Here is a 16429-nt window from a genome sequence, read left to right as displayed (position 1 = left end):
GTGGCCGCCAATACGTGGAGGGTTTTGGGGTTTAACTCCTCCCATTTGGCATTTCGAAGCGAAACGTGTTACTATGTTAATAAAACAGTACATCGTGTAAAACTTATATTTGTTTGCACCCGTTTATTCCCTTCTTAATCTACTACATTCTATTACTCCGTATACCTATAGGGTAGAAACGAATAAACAGCATTGTGAAAAACTAATACCCGTTCTTTTTAAAACCTCTCTTAAGAATACCGAGCACGAGCCTGTCACGTATATAAAACCGTTTTACTCTACACACACTTATTATAGTGTACGGAAACTGGTTATTCGCAGTTTTATTGTGAAATTCCATAACAGAGAGGTAGACTATGGAAATTATTGGAGAAATGAAGCGGTGTTTTTTGAAAGAAGAAAACTACCGAGTGAACGATGAAAGCGTAGAACCGATCCCAGTGGACGACTGACCCCAGAAGACGAGACCAGCGAGGAGGGACCGAAACTCAAACCGGTCCATCCCAGCGACACCCGACTTGTCAGCGAGAACCAAGCCGAGGTCAACAACATGGAAATGTGAGACTCGGAAACAGGGTGGGGGATTCCTCTACACCAACCTACACGGTTCGCGACATTTTTCTTCCTCTGCCAATGTGTCGTATGAGCCGTATAAAATTAGAATTTTGTAAAACCTCTTTAAAGATATCGGAAAGAGAGAAAAGAGATTATTCGAAACAAGATGTTACCTTTTTCCCTCAATTTTTCCAAAAGTACGTTTGCCTGGCATCACTTGTGGCAATAAGGTCATACTCGTCGACCGTTGCGCCACTCTACAGGAAGTAGGACGGAATCACGTGACGGTACGTCGCGTTCACATGACACGTTTTGTCACGTGAACCGGAGGAAAACAAGGAACTTCTTTAGACGGGTGGGATTTGATAATCGGTGAGTTTCTCCATTTTTTGATGATTTTTGACACAACAATCCGGTTATTGTTTACGGTTAAAATTTTTTCAACCTTATTACCTCCTAACACACTTACAATAATTTAATAATTCAATAAAATTCCATAAATACTAAAAGTCAGATGGAATCGATTTTAATTATTAAAATATTAATATATATTTTCATATTTTAGGGAAGAGAATTGATTATGAAGCCCTGTTTGATACTTATAATTCTGTTATGTTTGAAGTTTAGAAAGTGCTCCGCACATTCCCAAGGATTACGGTATCACGATCAATGTAAGTGCTCATATATATCTGTATACTATAACTAAATCTAGTGATAATTGTATATTATTTCCCTCTATGCAAAAGTATGTATTTTATGCAAACAAAATCATAAGACACGAATTCATTTTATACTCAAATATATAGAAATTGCAGAAATTAATGTAAAATTAAGAGCGCTAAACTTAATTATAGTGTCGCCAAATTAATATTCTCCGGATTAAATAAGAGTAAAAATGTTTTCCTCATAAATTTTAAAGTAATTTTCTCTAGAAATATTTATGGAAATGACTTATTTATTTTTTAATTAAATTATTTTTGTTTGTATGTACTGTACCTGTACAAAAGAGAAGTAAATGCTTAGGGAAGAGCAATTTAAAAATATATTATTTACTAAATTTATATATTCGTACGAACGGTGATGATTTTACTTTAGTTCTAATAAGAAATGACTTCAGAAAATTAAACAACGAAATATCAAAATGAGAAATAAATTTCCCTTTGTCGAGTTACAGCCGTAATATTTGAAATTTGTTTCGTACATATTTTCGAATTTATAAAGTGAAATAAGTTTATTTATAATCTACGTAAATTCGAGGAAATCATTGAAAAGTTTAACTAAGTTTAATGTCACTTTTCTATTTAATTCAAACGTACATTAAAATTTAAAAAATGTAATATACCAACCCGGGAGGTAAACGATCTGAAATAGAGAACATTTTCGATATATTACCCCTGGTATGAATCATAAGGCGTGAGAATTCTCGTGATCTCGTCGATGGAACTCCGCTCGTATTGACCCTTCACGCACCGTAGGTTATCTGTTCTGTTAAGACGAGCGGGTGAATCATTCGAGAGGTGTCCAAAAATCCACTCGGCTCTTCGGGGTCGCGTATTAAGGTCGTAACTTTAGCTGGTTTCTCTTTTATAACGCGTAAAAACTTTGTTATCGCTCGGTGTACAAGCGTTTAAAGCCTCGATATCGCTTTGACACAAACGCTAAATGTTTGGCTTTAACACACGAAACGAATCGATTTGTCGGATAATTATAAATTTTCGTTTAATATATTTTTACTCTTTGCTAAACTACGTTTTAAAATACATTTACATATTACGCTAAAGTATCCCATCTTGTGTAAAGACTTACGCCTGGTATATTGTATAAAGACCGTTCAAAAATAACAATTACTGTTTGTTTTATTACAATTAGATGCGAGTATTCATTAATTAATTGACCGAGAGAATGCAGTTTTTAAGTTTAAGTAGGAACGCGTATAGCCTATTCTAGAAGCAAAAACATCCTAGGCCATACGACGATTAGACTCATAACACACAAAGGTATATAACACAAACGAGTACAGATATAGATGCATTAGATATAACGCATATTTTTATAGGTTTATAAACGCAATACATCCGTTACGTAAACATCGAGACGTAAATACTGCATTAATTAATAATAGAGAGGTTGAGGCGCACGTTTTAAACGTGTAAACGTGTACGTGTGACGTTCGGCGCCGCTTTCCCGTAAGCCTAAAAGTTTGACGATGGTGTTTGGAATGTCGAGCGTGATTCCACCGACTATCCAAACACCATTGTCAAACTTTTAGGCTTACGGGAAAGCGGCGCCGAACGTCANCCAAAAACATAATCAATATGTTTAATATTTAATCATCATCTCAATATTCACCAAAATATTACCAAATTCATTTAATTAATATCTATATATTTCTTACAATACCTACTAATAATTCTTCAAACATACCCTTATTGTAAAATAAAATATCAGTACATACAACGTTAAGTACATAGTAAAGTATACTCATTAAAGTTTAAATGAAACTAATAAACTTATAATACTCTTAGTTACGTTTAATCTGATTTGTAATCTTATAGATCTTTATGATTCCACCGACTATCCAAACACCATTGTCAAACTTTTAGGCTTACGGGAAAGCGGCGCCGAACGTCACACGTACACGTTTACACGTTTAAAACGTGCGCCTCAACCTCTCTATTTATTTTTACGATACTTTCGTCGACGACGTAACTGGAAGATAAACTGGAAAATAATAGGTGATAATCGGTCGATATAATATTCGTTTGCCAGTCACAATTAGGTAATATAATTGACGTTAAACGTCGGTTACGCCTTCGATTTCGTAACCTAATAACGTAATGGAAATTACGCGGAAAGGTAGAAAAGCCGAGATAAACACTTATGTCGTACGAGGCCGTTCGGTACAGAGGCAACACTGACGTGAATGAGCGTTGTTGAATGGAGGAAACGTAAGTAGATAATGTCAGCCGGGAGGGAATTTTCTGCACGTGGACATTGGCCTTTAGTAACACCTGCGTATGTCTGCTTTGACTTCATACGCTAGAGCCCGGAGTGTTTTTTACCGCCTGCACTTTTTCTACTGGCTGACGGGGGTAAATTCTAAAGTGATAGACGAACATTCGCCGTCTTATGCTATAAATATAAAATTAAATGTAAAAAACCAAAAGCTAAAGTGGTAAAAAAAGTATATTTTTAGAAGTAAATTTCGAAATTTCAGCCATTCTTACGTAATACAGTATAAATGTGCAAATTTCGATCTGGTAATGCTAGAATTAAGCTAAAGATCTAAATTAATCGAAACGGTACTTACTGGAAATTTCTTAATTAGTTTTAATGAGTAGAGAAGTTCGGCGAAACTCTCTTGGAAAGATTTTCTCAGAACTCATTCTACATACAAAGAGATGGAAGAAATAAATATGAAATTATAAGTGTAAAATGTAAATGATAACATTTGCATTTATATAAAGTATACGGGCAGCGCGTATAGAAATAAAAAAGAGCATCTCTTGGAAGAAACAGAGAAAAATTGTCTTCTACGTACGAAAGTTCAGATCCACGGACAATTCTTAGAATCTCGGCTGCAATCTTTCATTTACGAGATTACTTTTATTTTCTTCATAAGCATTCTAACCGTGCTTTTTCCCAGACTTTCCAGCTTTTCATTCAACTTTTCTACCTCTAAGTTTATATCAATTTATTTTCGTCGATTTATTAAAATTAATTCAATTTTACGAAGACCGAATAAATAAGTCGATTTGAACATTTTGTAAATTAAGTCTTTAGTTTTAAATGTAATGAAAAATTAAATATTTTCTATTATATTTATCTTAATGAAAAATTAAAATTTTTATTATAATTTTATCATCTCGTAAGCCGAAAATTGTATTAATCCTTTACAACCCCGTTTAATGCGATTTTCACCAATTCCTTAACACCCGATTTTAATTTAATATATTATTTTACTAAGGAAACAAATCTTTTTACAAATTAGCTTCGTATAATTTTTATTTTCTTAAATAAACAGAATGGTAAAACGTAATGTCTCGAGAGGTAAAGTCGCGTTACTTCGGGCGCTTTTCTGCAAAGGAATTCAAATATTATCTGAAGATTCGACGCGAAATTACAAAATATAATTGTTATTATACGAATGAAAAGCCAGTAATTAAAGGATAAGTCTCGTGGACTGAAAATCTGCCGTTTTCCTGGCCGCCACACTCGATTCCACGCGGGATTACTACAAATAAATATTCAAAATCTAATTTAATTATCGGTTTCACGCCCGTCGTTTACTTATTTGAACCGTTCGAGCATTTTTTCGTAATTTCTGCACGTCCAATTTTCCGTCCGTCAAAATTTGGCAATTGCAATTCTTATTTTTTAAAGGAATAAATGAAAAGGGAGGGGGATTTTGACGCGACGACGGTATTAAACTTTCAAACCGACGCGGAGTTAAATTGAAAATGTCCATCAAGCGAATTTTTCTCGTCAAGTTGAACGACCTTTTCACAGCTGCGAAAGATATGACGCACTAAATGAGTAATTTTTACAACCTGTGGGATGTTCGCGGCCCGATGGACGGAACTGGTTAGTCGATGAGACCAGTCTGAGTTAAACCGGACAAAAAACATGTACAGTACGTACAGTACATTCGACGTTCTTCGCCAATCAATTAACGCCGCCACGCCATTGGTCTTTGCAATTATTTGTATGATTTTTGCCTTTCCCTTTCCCAAACCGATAATGTTATTTTTCGTTTTACCAGGGCGTTCGCATACTATAAGTCAAAAACCCTGCACCGATGCGGACGGCATCGGCGGCGTTTGCATGTTTCGGTGGGACTGCATAAACATGAAAGGCCTGATGCTCTCCACCTGTTTGGACGGTTTCTTATTCGGTGCCTGTTGCTTCCTCGGCGCTAACCACAGCCTTTCCGAAATGGATTCCGGCTCGTCGCCCTCGTCACCCGTCTCCGTTACTCGGGCCCGAGAAAATACCACCACCACTCTTGCGCTACTTTCCTCGTCCACCCTCGACCACGGCTCTTCGTCTTCCACAGAACTCTTTGAAGCCGGTGACGGAAGCGCCACCGCAGAAAATTCTCACGTGGCATTTAGCAGTTTGTATCCTTCTTTCTATTCTTCGGCGCCGTCGTCTCCCTTAATTGGTTCGTTGGCGGATCTCCCGACCACTCCGTTGTCGCCGTTACCTTCTAACTCGTTCCTACTTGAGAGTGGCGAAGAATACTTATTATCTTCCCATCGCCTTTCCCCTTTTTACAACGATTCTTCGTATCGTTTGGAAGAGGTCCACGCGCTCAGTAATTCGGAATTAAGTAATTCTTACGAAATAAGTTGGTCGATTCCAAGCACGAAAGACTGCGTTTTAACTTCTAGTCGCCTTTTGAAACCGTTATCGGCAATATTTCTTTCCCAAGAGGCGGAACGGTCGTCGTTTAATCCGGGAGAGAAATCGTCCGATGTAATAACTATCTCGAAAACAACGGAGATAAAATCTTCGGTAATTCCTGTGGAAGAATATTATAGTTTGTCGTCTGATAAAGTCACGTTATTAACTTATACACCGGTTACGGACCGGACGACGACCGGCGTAACTTCCAGTACCGCCGACCGCCTGGTTTCCGGCGGTAGCGCACTAATAAGCGATATTCTTGAAAATAAAGAAATCGTTTCGTCGTCTACGTCATTAATTCCTTCTTTTTACTTAAGCACGCACGTATACAATGTATCGACTTTGTCCACTATTGGAAAATCTCAGGACGCTTCGTTGACAAATCACACTTTAAATAACACCGATAATTTGGAAACAGGTAAATGCGTATATTATATTACGTAAACGGTAGCTGTAATAATTAATATGAAAGTTAAAATCAAATGTTTAAATCAGATTTTTCAGAATGCGGCGTCAAGCATCTTCGTCCGTTTGGAAGGATCGTAGGAGGAAAGAATACGTTTTTTGGGAACTGGCCGTGGCAGGTATATCGCTTAAAATATATCAATTATTTTATTTTATAAGGTGAAGTAGGAGTAGATAAAGACCATCGTTTACTTTTACGTTGCCAAATAAGTCACGTACCGTACCGTACCACTCCGCCGGTGGGCCGTGTATTTTGTATTACGACAAAAGATTCGTCTCGAAACACCGCGCAAAACTCGACACGGTAACTTTTTGTTTTTGATTCCAACTCTCGTAAAAATACGGTTACTTTTTGGCATCGGTTTTTTTTCCACAACTTGAATGGCGCGCGCAGCCCCCACTTCTTTCCGTAATAAGAAACGAGAAAAAGCGAAGCGAGAAGTGCCACGAATTAATTTTCTTCGTTGACGCGTGTGTAATAACTAAATATGTATATATTGACGTGAAATTTCTCTTCTTAAGATCCTATTCTTGAGCATTCGGCGGGATTTACAGTATCAAATAACGAATTTCGTAATATATATATATATATGTATATATGTATAAATTAAATAATTACAAATATTATCACTCAGTGTTGACAAGACGTGTCTTTTCGAACATTTTTCAAAGTTTTTCCGCAAGATATTATAAAGTTTTCTAATTGTTCATTTGTAATCGGGGATTGGGTTGAGGTGGAAACCTATGGCTCTGGGGATGTAATCCGGATCGCGGACGCTCGACTGTTCAATTTCACAAATCTAGCGGGACATAAATGAAAAGAAGTTACTCTTTTGCGAAACAAAATAATTTTTCTAGAAATAGAAACATAAGTACAGCCTGGGCATGTAGAGCATACGCTCTGTTTTCAAATAACGTTCCGCATCGCGGATCGCTGTCTCTGTGGTCAGTATTCGACAACACATTTGATTTCAGATTCGGCGCCCTCTTCCTGTGCCGACGAAAAGTAAAGTAAGTTTTTGCCCAAAATTTTCGTTATAGAAAATTTGGTGGCTATTACGGAATGAATCGTCATATTTCACCAGAGGAAGTTTTCGACATTGGGTCGCCAGCGGCAAACGTGAAAGATCGGAGGCCGTGTACGCTCTCATTCTGCAAAAAGGTAACGTCTCGTCGTTGCCGAATGCGGCATTTCTAGCCAAATGCCAAGAAAAGAATAAGTAACTGCGTTCTTCGAGTTGAAGAAAGACGGAAGAGATGCGGTCGTATCGCGGGCACTTTATTGTTATATTAACGGGAAAGAAATTCCTCGTGGCTTAAACAATTCTTGACCTACTCTGATGCATTTATTCCGGATTTACCCGGTACTTTACGCGGAATACTTCGGAAGATATCCGAAGACCGCTCTTTAAAATGCGAAAAACCGTGTCTTTTTACATCTAAACGCTAAGATTTACCCATACGAGTCAATTAAATGTAAATTAAATTTTACAGGTTTTAGTTAAAGAAGAAGCTTGGTTAGGTATACACGTAAAAAATAAATGTGGCGGAGTGTTAATTAATTCCCTGTACGTTCTAACGGCGGCTCACTGTCAACCGGGGTAAGAGTCCTGTAAATTTTAAGTTAACATTTTATCGTCGATTACAATATATCTGCATTACATATTTAGCTTCTTAGGATCGTTGATGGTACTTCTGGGAGAACACGACTTGACCGGCGATTACGAACTGCTAAAACCGGTGAAGAAGAAAGTGAAGAGGATGATCGTCCACCGCCAATATAATTCGCAAACCTTAGAAAACGACTTGGCTCTGTTAGAATTAGAATCGCCAGTCCGGTTTCAATCGCATATTATACCCATTTGCCTACCCGACCGGTGGGAAGATTTTACGGGTCAAATTGCCTACGTCACGGGTTGGGGTAAATTATCGCACGGTGAGTAACTCGTCTTATTTCGTATCTGTCTTTAACCGTAACGCTGACGAGAATTTCCCGTAGGCGGTACTCTGCCGACGGTACTGCAAGAAGTTCGAGTGCCCATCATAAGTAATAGCAGATGTCAACAGATGTTTTTGGCTGCGGGCCACGTCAAGGCCATCCGAGACACTTTCGTTTGCGCGGGCTACGACAGCGGAGGACAAGATTCTTGCGAAGTATGCCGTTATCCATTCTAATAATAATTCTTATTGTTTCGAATTTCATTATTAAAAGCGAGATATTTTAAAGGGTGATTCGGGAGGACCGTTAATGGTTCGACGAGAAGACGACAGATGGGTATTAGTAGGTACGGTTTCGCACGGGATTAGGTGTGCCGATCCTAATCTTCCCGGAGTATACATGAGAACGGCAGCGTACAGAGCGTGGATCGATAACATCATTAAGACATAACATTATTTAATACGTTCGTATTGTTAGATATATTTGTTACTTAATGTTTCTTTTAAAAAGTAAAACATTTCTTCGGGCGTCTTCTACACATCAGTTTGGCAATTTTTAGCAACGTCGTTGTAATATTACGTAGCTTACTGCTAATGCCCGTAAATCGGATAAAGCGGGATTGATCGGATAATGCTAAGTTTATCCGAATCTTTTGGTTAAAGCCAGAACAACAATTCATTAATTGCGAACTTTATCCGTACGAAGCGCGCTTTTCTCCGCTCCTCCAGAGGATAAAGCCCGCATCGTCAAAAACGAACGGACCAAGCCGGAGCAAAAGTTAAAATTCGGTTTTTATCCGGATAACGCCAAGTCGGGGGCGCGTTATAGATCCGCCGGACCCCGGGAAAATTGGAATGAGAGGGCCCGGTGTACGGCGTTGACTTCAGACGTTTTTCTCGGGGAATCTCCCGTATCTTCGTTGGTTTTTTAAGGCCGCGCCGGGCACCCTACGCCCGCGCCACACCGGCAATATAGGGTCTCCGGATACGGGCCAAATTTAAATTTCGATATTCTTAGTACAGTAATGAGTATATAAAAGATGGGTTTGGACCCCGAACAATTGCCCTTTTTGCCCGCAAGATAACGCGCCGCTGCGTGGAGTCTATCTACTGCCGTTGGGGTAGACGACGAGTTTCCACGGGCAAGAACGTAGTATTTTAGCCACTACGTAGATATCGGGAATAGAGGCAATCTGACAATTTCTCGTCAAATTGGCCATACGACGACGACTTTTTCTATCTTTATGATTAACTATTAAACGCCGGGACTGGGTAATATTATTAAATACGATGGAAGACAAATAAAAAAAGAAGATGGTTAATGATGGTTTCGAATACGAACGCGCACGGACGCGCGTAGAAACAAAGCGCGACAAGTAACTTTGAAGCCCAAGTACCGCAAAAATTCGTAAACGTTAAAAACTTCGGCCGAGAATCTTTTATCCTCTTTTCGATCGTATCCGTTAATTACTACGTTCGACTCCTCGCGTGCTCCTTTAAGATCCACTCCGTTTACTGTAGCCTACGCATCGGTGTTTTTTGTAAATCGGAATACTTTATGTAATTAAAAAGTAAATCTATAATTTTTAGCTATATCTGGTGATAATCGGGTGAAATAACCGGGAACATTTTGGTTGGCCTTACTTTTTATCCACCAGAAAAAAATAATTTCTAGTTGATTTAAAAAACGAAATTCCTTCTTTACGCATCTGACCCACATTGGAAAGAGGGTGGATTATCCGGCTAAACCGAACTTTCTAAAATGAAAAAGCCAGAATTTTAAGTTTTATTCCGGCTGCCGTCCATCCGTTTTTTGGATATTGCGGGCTTTATCCGCCGGCGACTGGGATAAAGTTCGAATAAATTGCTACCGGCTTTAACGGGAAGACCGGAAGAAAGATGGCGTTAGACGGTTAATCCTACGTTTATCCGGTCGACGGGCTTTAGCGCAACACATATTTAATATAATACGATTAGTAATTTTTTCTTAACTAATTAAAATTAGTTGTTGAAATTCGAAAACTAATAATCGACGAGTATTATTATGTTAATTACACTGTTTTATTTGTTATACGTTTGTTATTAAACGAAAAATTTTGACTGTTATAAGGATTAACCGTACAAAATTACAAACGCGATTTACTGTTTGAGCAACTTTTAACAATGGCGTGCGCTAGTTCTAACACTGTATATACGAGTTTTAACATCTGGGTCTGGTAAATACACTCCCGACGTTACCAGAAGAAACCAGGCTCGAACACAATCTAAGATAAAGAAGAATTCTTTATAATTTTCCTTTGGAAAACTTACTAATCTAGAAATCGCTAATCGAAGGCACCCGGAGGTTGGAAAACGCCGTCCTAGACGTAAACCCCGTGGCGGCTCGTGCCAGTTAATTACTATACTGTCTTTAGGCAAATAAATAGCCAGGTTGCGGCCGACGTTTTCCGGGCGAAAACCTGTACGCCAAACGTTCGGCGCCGCTTCCCCGTAAGCCTAGAAGTTTGGCCATGGCGTTGGGAACGTCGAGCATCGCCTGGAAAACGTCGGCCGCAACCTGGCTATTATAATAATATTCTTATAGATAAAAATATTTTTATATATTATAAAAATTTCCAATTGTATTTATTTTTATATAAGGCTACGTAACGTAATAAGTAGTATAATTTTGGAAATTTTTTAATTAAGTCGAAACCTCAGCCGATAATTGGATTATGTGTGACGTAGCGACGTCGGTCCCGGCGCTGACGTCGTTAGGGTCGAACCGTTCGTTTCTTTCCTGTCAATGGCTAACGAATTATGCACAAAAAGTGAACTTACTCGCATCTGGCAGTTTCCTCTTTTTTTTCTTCTCCCTTCTTCTCTATCGGTATTGACGGATAGGTCTACGTTTTACATTTCATTTTAGAATCGGAAAGAATTTGTAAATCGCAAACAGCGAATATAATTGATGAAGAACCTCGGCGAAAGTAATAGAATTTTAAAAATTCGCAAAACAAATTTTATTTTTAAATAAACTGATAAATGATAAGCGGCCGCCACTGCCTAAATCGTTTGAACTTAGTTATTCCTATGTAGATAGGTGTTCGGTCATTTACTAAGGAAATGCTTAAATAGAGCCTAATAATTATAAAATGAATAATATAAGTACTAGCAAAATTAATAATTTATATAAAATTATAATTCGTCTATAAATTTGTCGTGCCGCGGCATCGACGACGGAATCCCGGTAACGGTCAAAGTGATAAAAGCCAGGGAGAGAAGGAAGAGGCGTTTTCTATTTACAGCTGAATAGTATCGTTTACTCTTACACGCAGCCAGATATAACAGCCACACGCAGCCAGATATAACAGTATTAGATGCGCCAGACGTAGTATTAGTGCCAATGCTGTTCGCCTTGTCGAGCGGTTCTACTCCAACTAAACTTACCGAGGAAGAAAATGCATTAACCTCGAGCTTTTCGTTGGTATAAATAAGTTCATTTAATTAAAAGTATTAATATTTGACCCACCGTAATCGTCTTCGCTAAAGAAGATTATTATCATTATTATTATTATATAGTATTTCAAGATGCCAGTAAGATACAGCGATTCGTTAATTTTCTGTTATTTTTTGTATAAAATTTGTTTTACTCATTTTAACGTTATTAAATCTTAACTATTGTTAAAAAGTCAGTTGTGACGTACTGTACATTTCGTACCGAGTTGTTAACAGTATTTTCCCTATTGTATCAGCAATAAGGTAATGAATGTTTAATAAATGAAAGTATCTAATTGTTCATTGTTTTGTTCGAATGAAAAGTTTTTTCGGATATTTTGTCTACGTTTTACGGGAAGCAGACGTTTACATTCTCTCAAAAAAGTAACCTACGCGCCGCACCGTTGGGTCCGAATGTCCTACGTACTGTAGACGGGCGGCTACGTGTAAACGATTGTTAAAATACGCACCCTATACCTTTTTTTCGGTTTAACCGGGCCGGAAGCCAACCGAAGAAAAAATGTCTGAATAAAGGTAATAATGTTGGTTACGGGATAATGAGAATCCGAAGAAAAATTTATAAATACGAGAAGGCGTGGAAAACAATGGAATATTATTGGAGACAATAGCTGCCTTCGGCAGTCAACGGTTGTGACATAGCAAAGGTGTTTCGATCGGTAACTGTTACGTAGTTGCATCTGCCCGACGTTGGAGCGGGAAGTAGCCGTCATTGGTCAGTTGCAACTAGCGAAAGGTAGCGTAATCGAAAGAAGCTACTAAATATGACGTCGAAGCACCAAACGTGTTCCTAAACGGGACTACTGTAGAGGGCATTGGGCAGAAAAATACACCACAGCTCCGGAACTGTAGAGTTTGCCCATCCATTAAGAAAAAGGGAAAAATTTATTTAATCATATTTAAAGCCTCGACATTAAAGCCAAATTAAAAGAATAAAAGATTCGCCGTTTAAAATATGCAGCGAGTGTGACGCGTTTTATACCAGCCGTAACGATGCTGTTAAGTGGTGACGTCGAACAACCGTACGAGTTACGTCGTCTTTCGACGACTCTTCGTTCCTTCGTAATTACAATTTCCACAATTTTAGTAGTGAAAATTTAATGGATTTTCCCATTTCGACGTAGCAATAAGAAAACTGAAAACGCGAATCGACCTCAGAAAAATACAATTGTCACGTTGCCAGGAAGGAAGTAACAATTTAATACACACACATTCACGCGTATAGGACTATATATAGGCCTGTGTGTGTATATATACATAAACATATGTATGCATATTGAGAGTGCGTGGTTAAATCATTTCCATATCGGCAACGGATGAAGAAGCCGGCGTGCGACGTAACGCGCCTAGAAGTATAAGAGAAAGCGAGTTTTAGCATATTTATAAAGTAATAAATAAATGGAATGCCCTAACGCCTAGCATTATTATTTATTTTTATTTTGTTATCGGAAATATTCATTTCGATATTTCAAGGTATTATTGGCTCCACGAAATTCATTATTTTAATATAATAAACTTACGTCAACGGACGTTATCGAACAATATAATTTTCTATTATAAACGAATCGTCTGGGCCCGGAAGGGTTTACCGCTATCGAAGGTGGGTGTAAGAGGTGTCGCCATCTAGTAACGAGAGAGGAAACGTCGGTTACCAAAATAATGATAAGTCCGGGGAGGCTGGAAATTGTTAAAAGTAAGATTATTTTTACAGGCGCAAATCTTTTCTACGCCGAAAAACCAAAGGCGTTTCGGAAGTGCCGTCTTCCGCCGGCGAAATTTAGCTCAAAAATAAAAAATGGGCGAAAATTATCCGCTAGATAATCGACGAAGACGTTTATTAAGACTTTGTCTTTCCCTATTTTATCAACAAATAAAAAGTGCGTAATATTTCGTTTAAAATATTTGGGTTACGGTCACCGGCCTTCCCCGGTAGATATACGTATTCCGGAACGGAGAACGGGTTCCCGGGGCTTGAGTATTGTTTTTCCAAAGGGAAACCAAAAAACGTAACGTAACGCTCCTTAATATCGTTTTCTCCCCGATTTTAGCAGCGAAATGAAATTAGAAAATACGGTTACTTCCAAACTCCAGCTTCTGTTAAATTATCCCGATTTACGGCGGCCGCGAACTTTTTACCCCCGACATTCTGTCTCCGTCGTGGGTATTTATTCCACTGTACCCAACGGTAGACGAAACGGATTACTACAAAGGTAAGAATAGGGCGGCAACCCCTTTCTCTTGGCACGGTCCTGGGGCAAACCATTTTCCAAACCATTAATTTTAGCATAAATGGCATGCCTTATTCTTGTTAATTGGGCTGCAATTTGAAAAAAACTGTAGTCCTATAAATTCCTATATCGTCCGCCCACTGTCCGTCTGTCCGTCATTCCTTAATCTCGACAACGGAGTTAGATAGATGAAAATCGAAATCAGATTTGGAAATCGTAGGGGCGGGAAACCCAGATTAACTATATAAGAACTTCTGGCGAAGACCGAAAGTCACGTTATTTGGATCCAAATTTTCCCTCTCCGAAAGGTATTAGATGACCGGCACGACTATCGTTAAAGGAAGGTCTGACGTACGGGGACAAGACACTACTAATTTTAGGTAGAGAGCGTATATTTTAAATTAAATAAATTATTATTATTAACATATTATTGAAAGTGATTTCTAATACGAAGTAAACGTATCGGTCGATTGCGCGCTTGATATATCTTCCGGTCTTTTGAACGACTGGCCATTTCCTTGCAAACAGTAATCCGAAGTGTCGGCATAAAAGCCTATAGATTCTGGAAATGAAACTTTGCGTAATAAATTTACTGATTTTTGCTGGTTAATATTTACTACATAAATTTAACAAAACCGAAACTCGCTGGTTTCGGTTTTGCATTCGCCCGCAAAATCCTATTTTCCTCCGGTCTCACCCTCCTGAGAAAAATGTAACGATATCCCAGAAAAAGTATCCGTACCGTATCGGGACCTCCCCGTTAATACCAGGCAATTTTCCACTCGGTATTATTTGTTAAATTAGCGGAACTATGGCCCAACTATTTGTGCGGTATATACACATCGGGCTTTGCCATGTTTGTTAGCCTATACGTATCTATCTAATTTCACATTGTATTAGCATAAATTTTAGTCTTAATAGAGTTAGTTATTTTTAATGATACGTTCAGTAGACAGTAAAAATATTATATATTTATTTTTTAATTAGATTACTTTAGAGAGGGCTTTATTTGCCCGTGCAGTGGTGTTTTCATTCTCGTAAATATTGTATTGACATTTGGCAAATCTCGCTTCTTTGGATCCAAAACTGTTTCCTGCATTATTTCAGATTAATAAGAATTTGTCAAATGTTTACGTAAAACAGAAGTTCTGGCCGAATCGAGATACGTCTCAGTAATAATGTACGGTACAAAGGTAGAGTTACGTGACCGACCAGTCGATTGCCGGTACAGTACAATTAGGGATGATCCTACGAGTTTTCTTATCGTTTGACGATTTATCGCCGTAGATAGCGCCCGTCTAACCCAAATAATAACTATTTGCAGTGGTTTAAATTAATTTCCATAACCTTAGATGACTCGTAACTTTATCGGATGACAATTAGCTCTTCACCGAGATTTTATCCAGCGTCTACGTATTGCCCGGTTATTTACCGGGATATTCTGGTTACTGCGGAAGAAAATTTTGACCTTTTTCGTGAAGAAATTTATATTTTACAGGACTTTTTAAATATCGGTTAAATGCCGATCCAAATTCTCTTCTTATCCATATTTTTAACAGTCGTATAATTTCAGACGTCGTCACAATTCTACACTGCAGTTTTTAATCATATTTTTAAATTATTTAATTTAAAATACTATATATGCTCTCGCCTCAAATTAGTAGTGTCTTGCCCCCGTACATCGTACTTTTCCTGATAATAACGGAGTCGTGCCGGTCGTCTAGTTAACTCCTTTCGGGAGGGGGAAATGTTTGAGTTGAAATAACGTAAGTTCCGGTTTCTATCGGAAATCGTTAATCGGGGCCTCCCGCCCCTACGCTTTCCGTATCTGGTCTCGATTGTCATCTATCTAATTCCGTTGTCGAGATTAAGGAAGGACAGAAAGACAGTGGGAATTTATAAGCGCTATATCGGCTTTTCTTTGTCGCTAGGCTTATTCACCATCATTCAGTGCAAAACCAACTTTAGAAATTGTCTACCAAGAATAATTATGGATTACAGAGGCAAAAATCGTCATATTAACTAATATACAGCAAAACCATTTATATATACAGTAGACCCCCCTATAACGCTTAGATACGTTCCACGCTAACCGAAAATTACGTTGTAGGAATGAGCCAATCGCAGCCCGATAGGTGGGAACTTTACGGACTAAGGCTGTTCGAAAGGTTTTCTTCTATAAAATTAACCGATTCTAGACTAATTCCACTCAACATTTCCAAAATACGTATAATTTTTTGGGAATAATCTGTATAAACTATGCTATAAACAAAAAATTGTAGGATTACTTACACCGTTCGACTACGCCGTTGCTTAAAGCTGGTTTTCATCGCGGAACA

The 16429-nt window shown here is 38.3% G+C and overlaps 1 protein-coding gene across 1 annotated transcript in view; it reads left to right on the top strand.

The window, feature by feature from the left end:
- The first annotated feature begins 1171 nt into the window (after positions 1-1171).
- The window catches only part of LOC111630972 (transmembrane protease serine 9-like), a 53581-nt gene continuing 38323 nt past the window's right edge, over positions 1172-16429 (top strand). The window contains exons 1-7 of the mRNA XM_023375142.1: positions 1172-1226; positions 5318-6382; positions 6460-6548; positions 7924-8030; positions 8100-8365; positions 8429-8583; positions 8657-8810. Coding sequence (XP_023230910.1) covers positions 5380-6382; positions 6460-6548; positions 7924-8030; positions 8100-8365; positions 8429-8583; positions 8657-8810 — 1774 coding nt within the window. The 5' untranslated portion in view covers positions 1172-1226; positions 5318-5379. The remainder of the gene's footprint in view (positions 1227-5317; positions 6383-6459; positions 6549-7923; positions 8031-8099; positions 8366-8428; positions 8584-8656; positions 8811-16429) is intronic.

The sequence above is a fragment of the Centruroides sculpturatus genome, unplaced genomic scaffold, assembly GCF_000671375.1.
Source record: "Centruroides sculpturatus isolate CEXI.00-Female unplaced genomic scaffold, Cexi_2.0 scaffold593, whole genome shotgun sequence".
NCBI classification, from domain to species: domain Eukaryota; kingdom Metazoa; phylum Arthropoda; class Arachnida; order Scorpiones; family Buthidae; genus Centruroides; species Centruroides sculpturatus.
The sequence above is the reverse complement of the archived record's forward strand: the minus strand, read 5'-3'. Positions and strand labels throughout refer to the sequence as shown.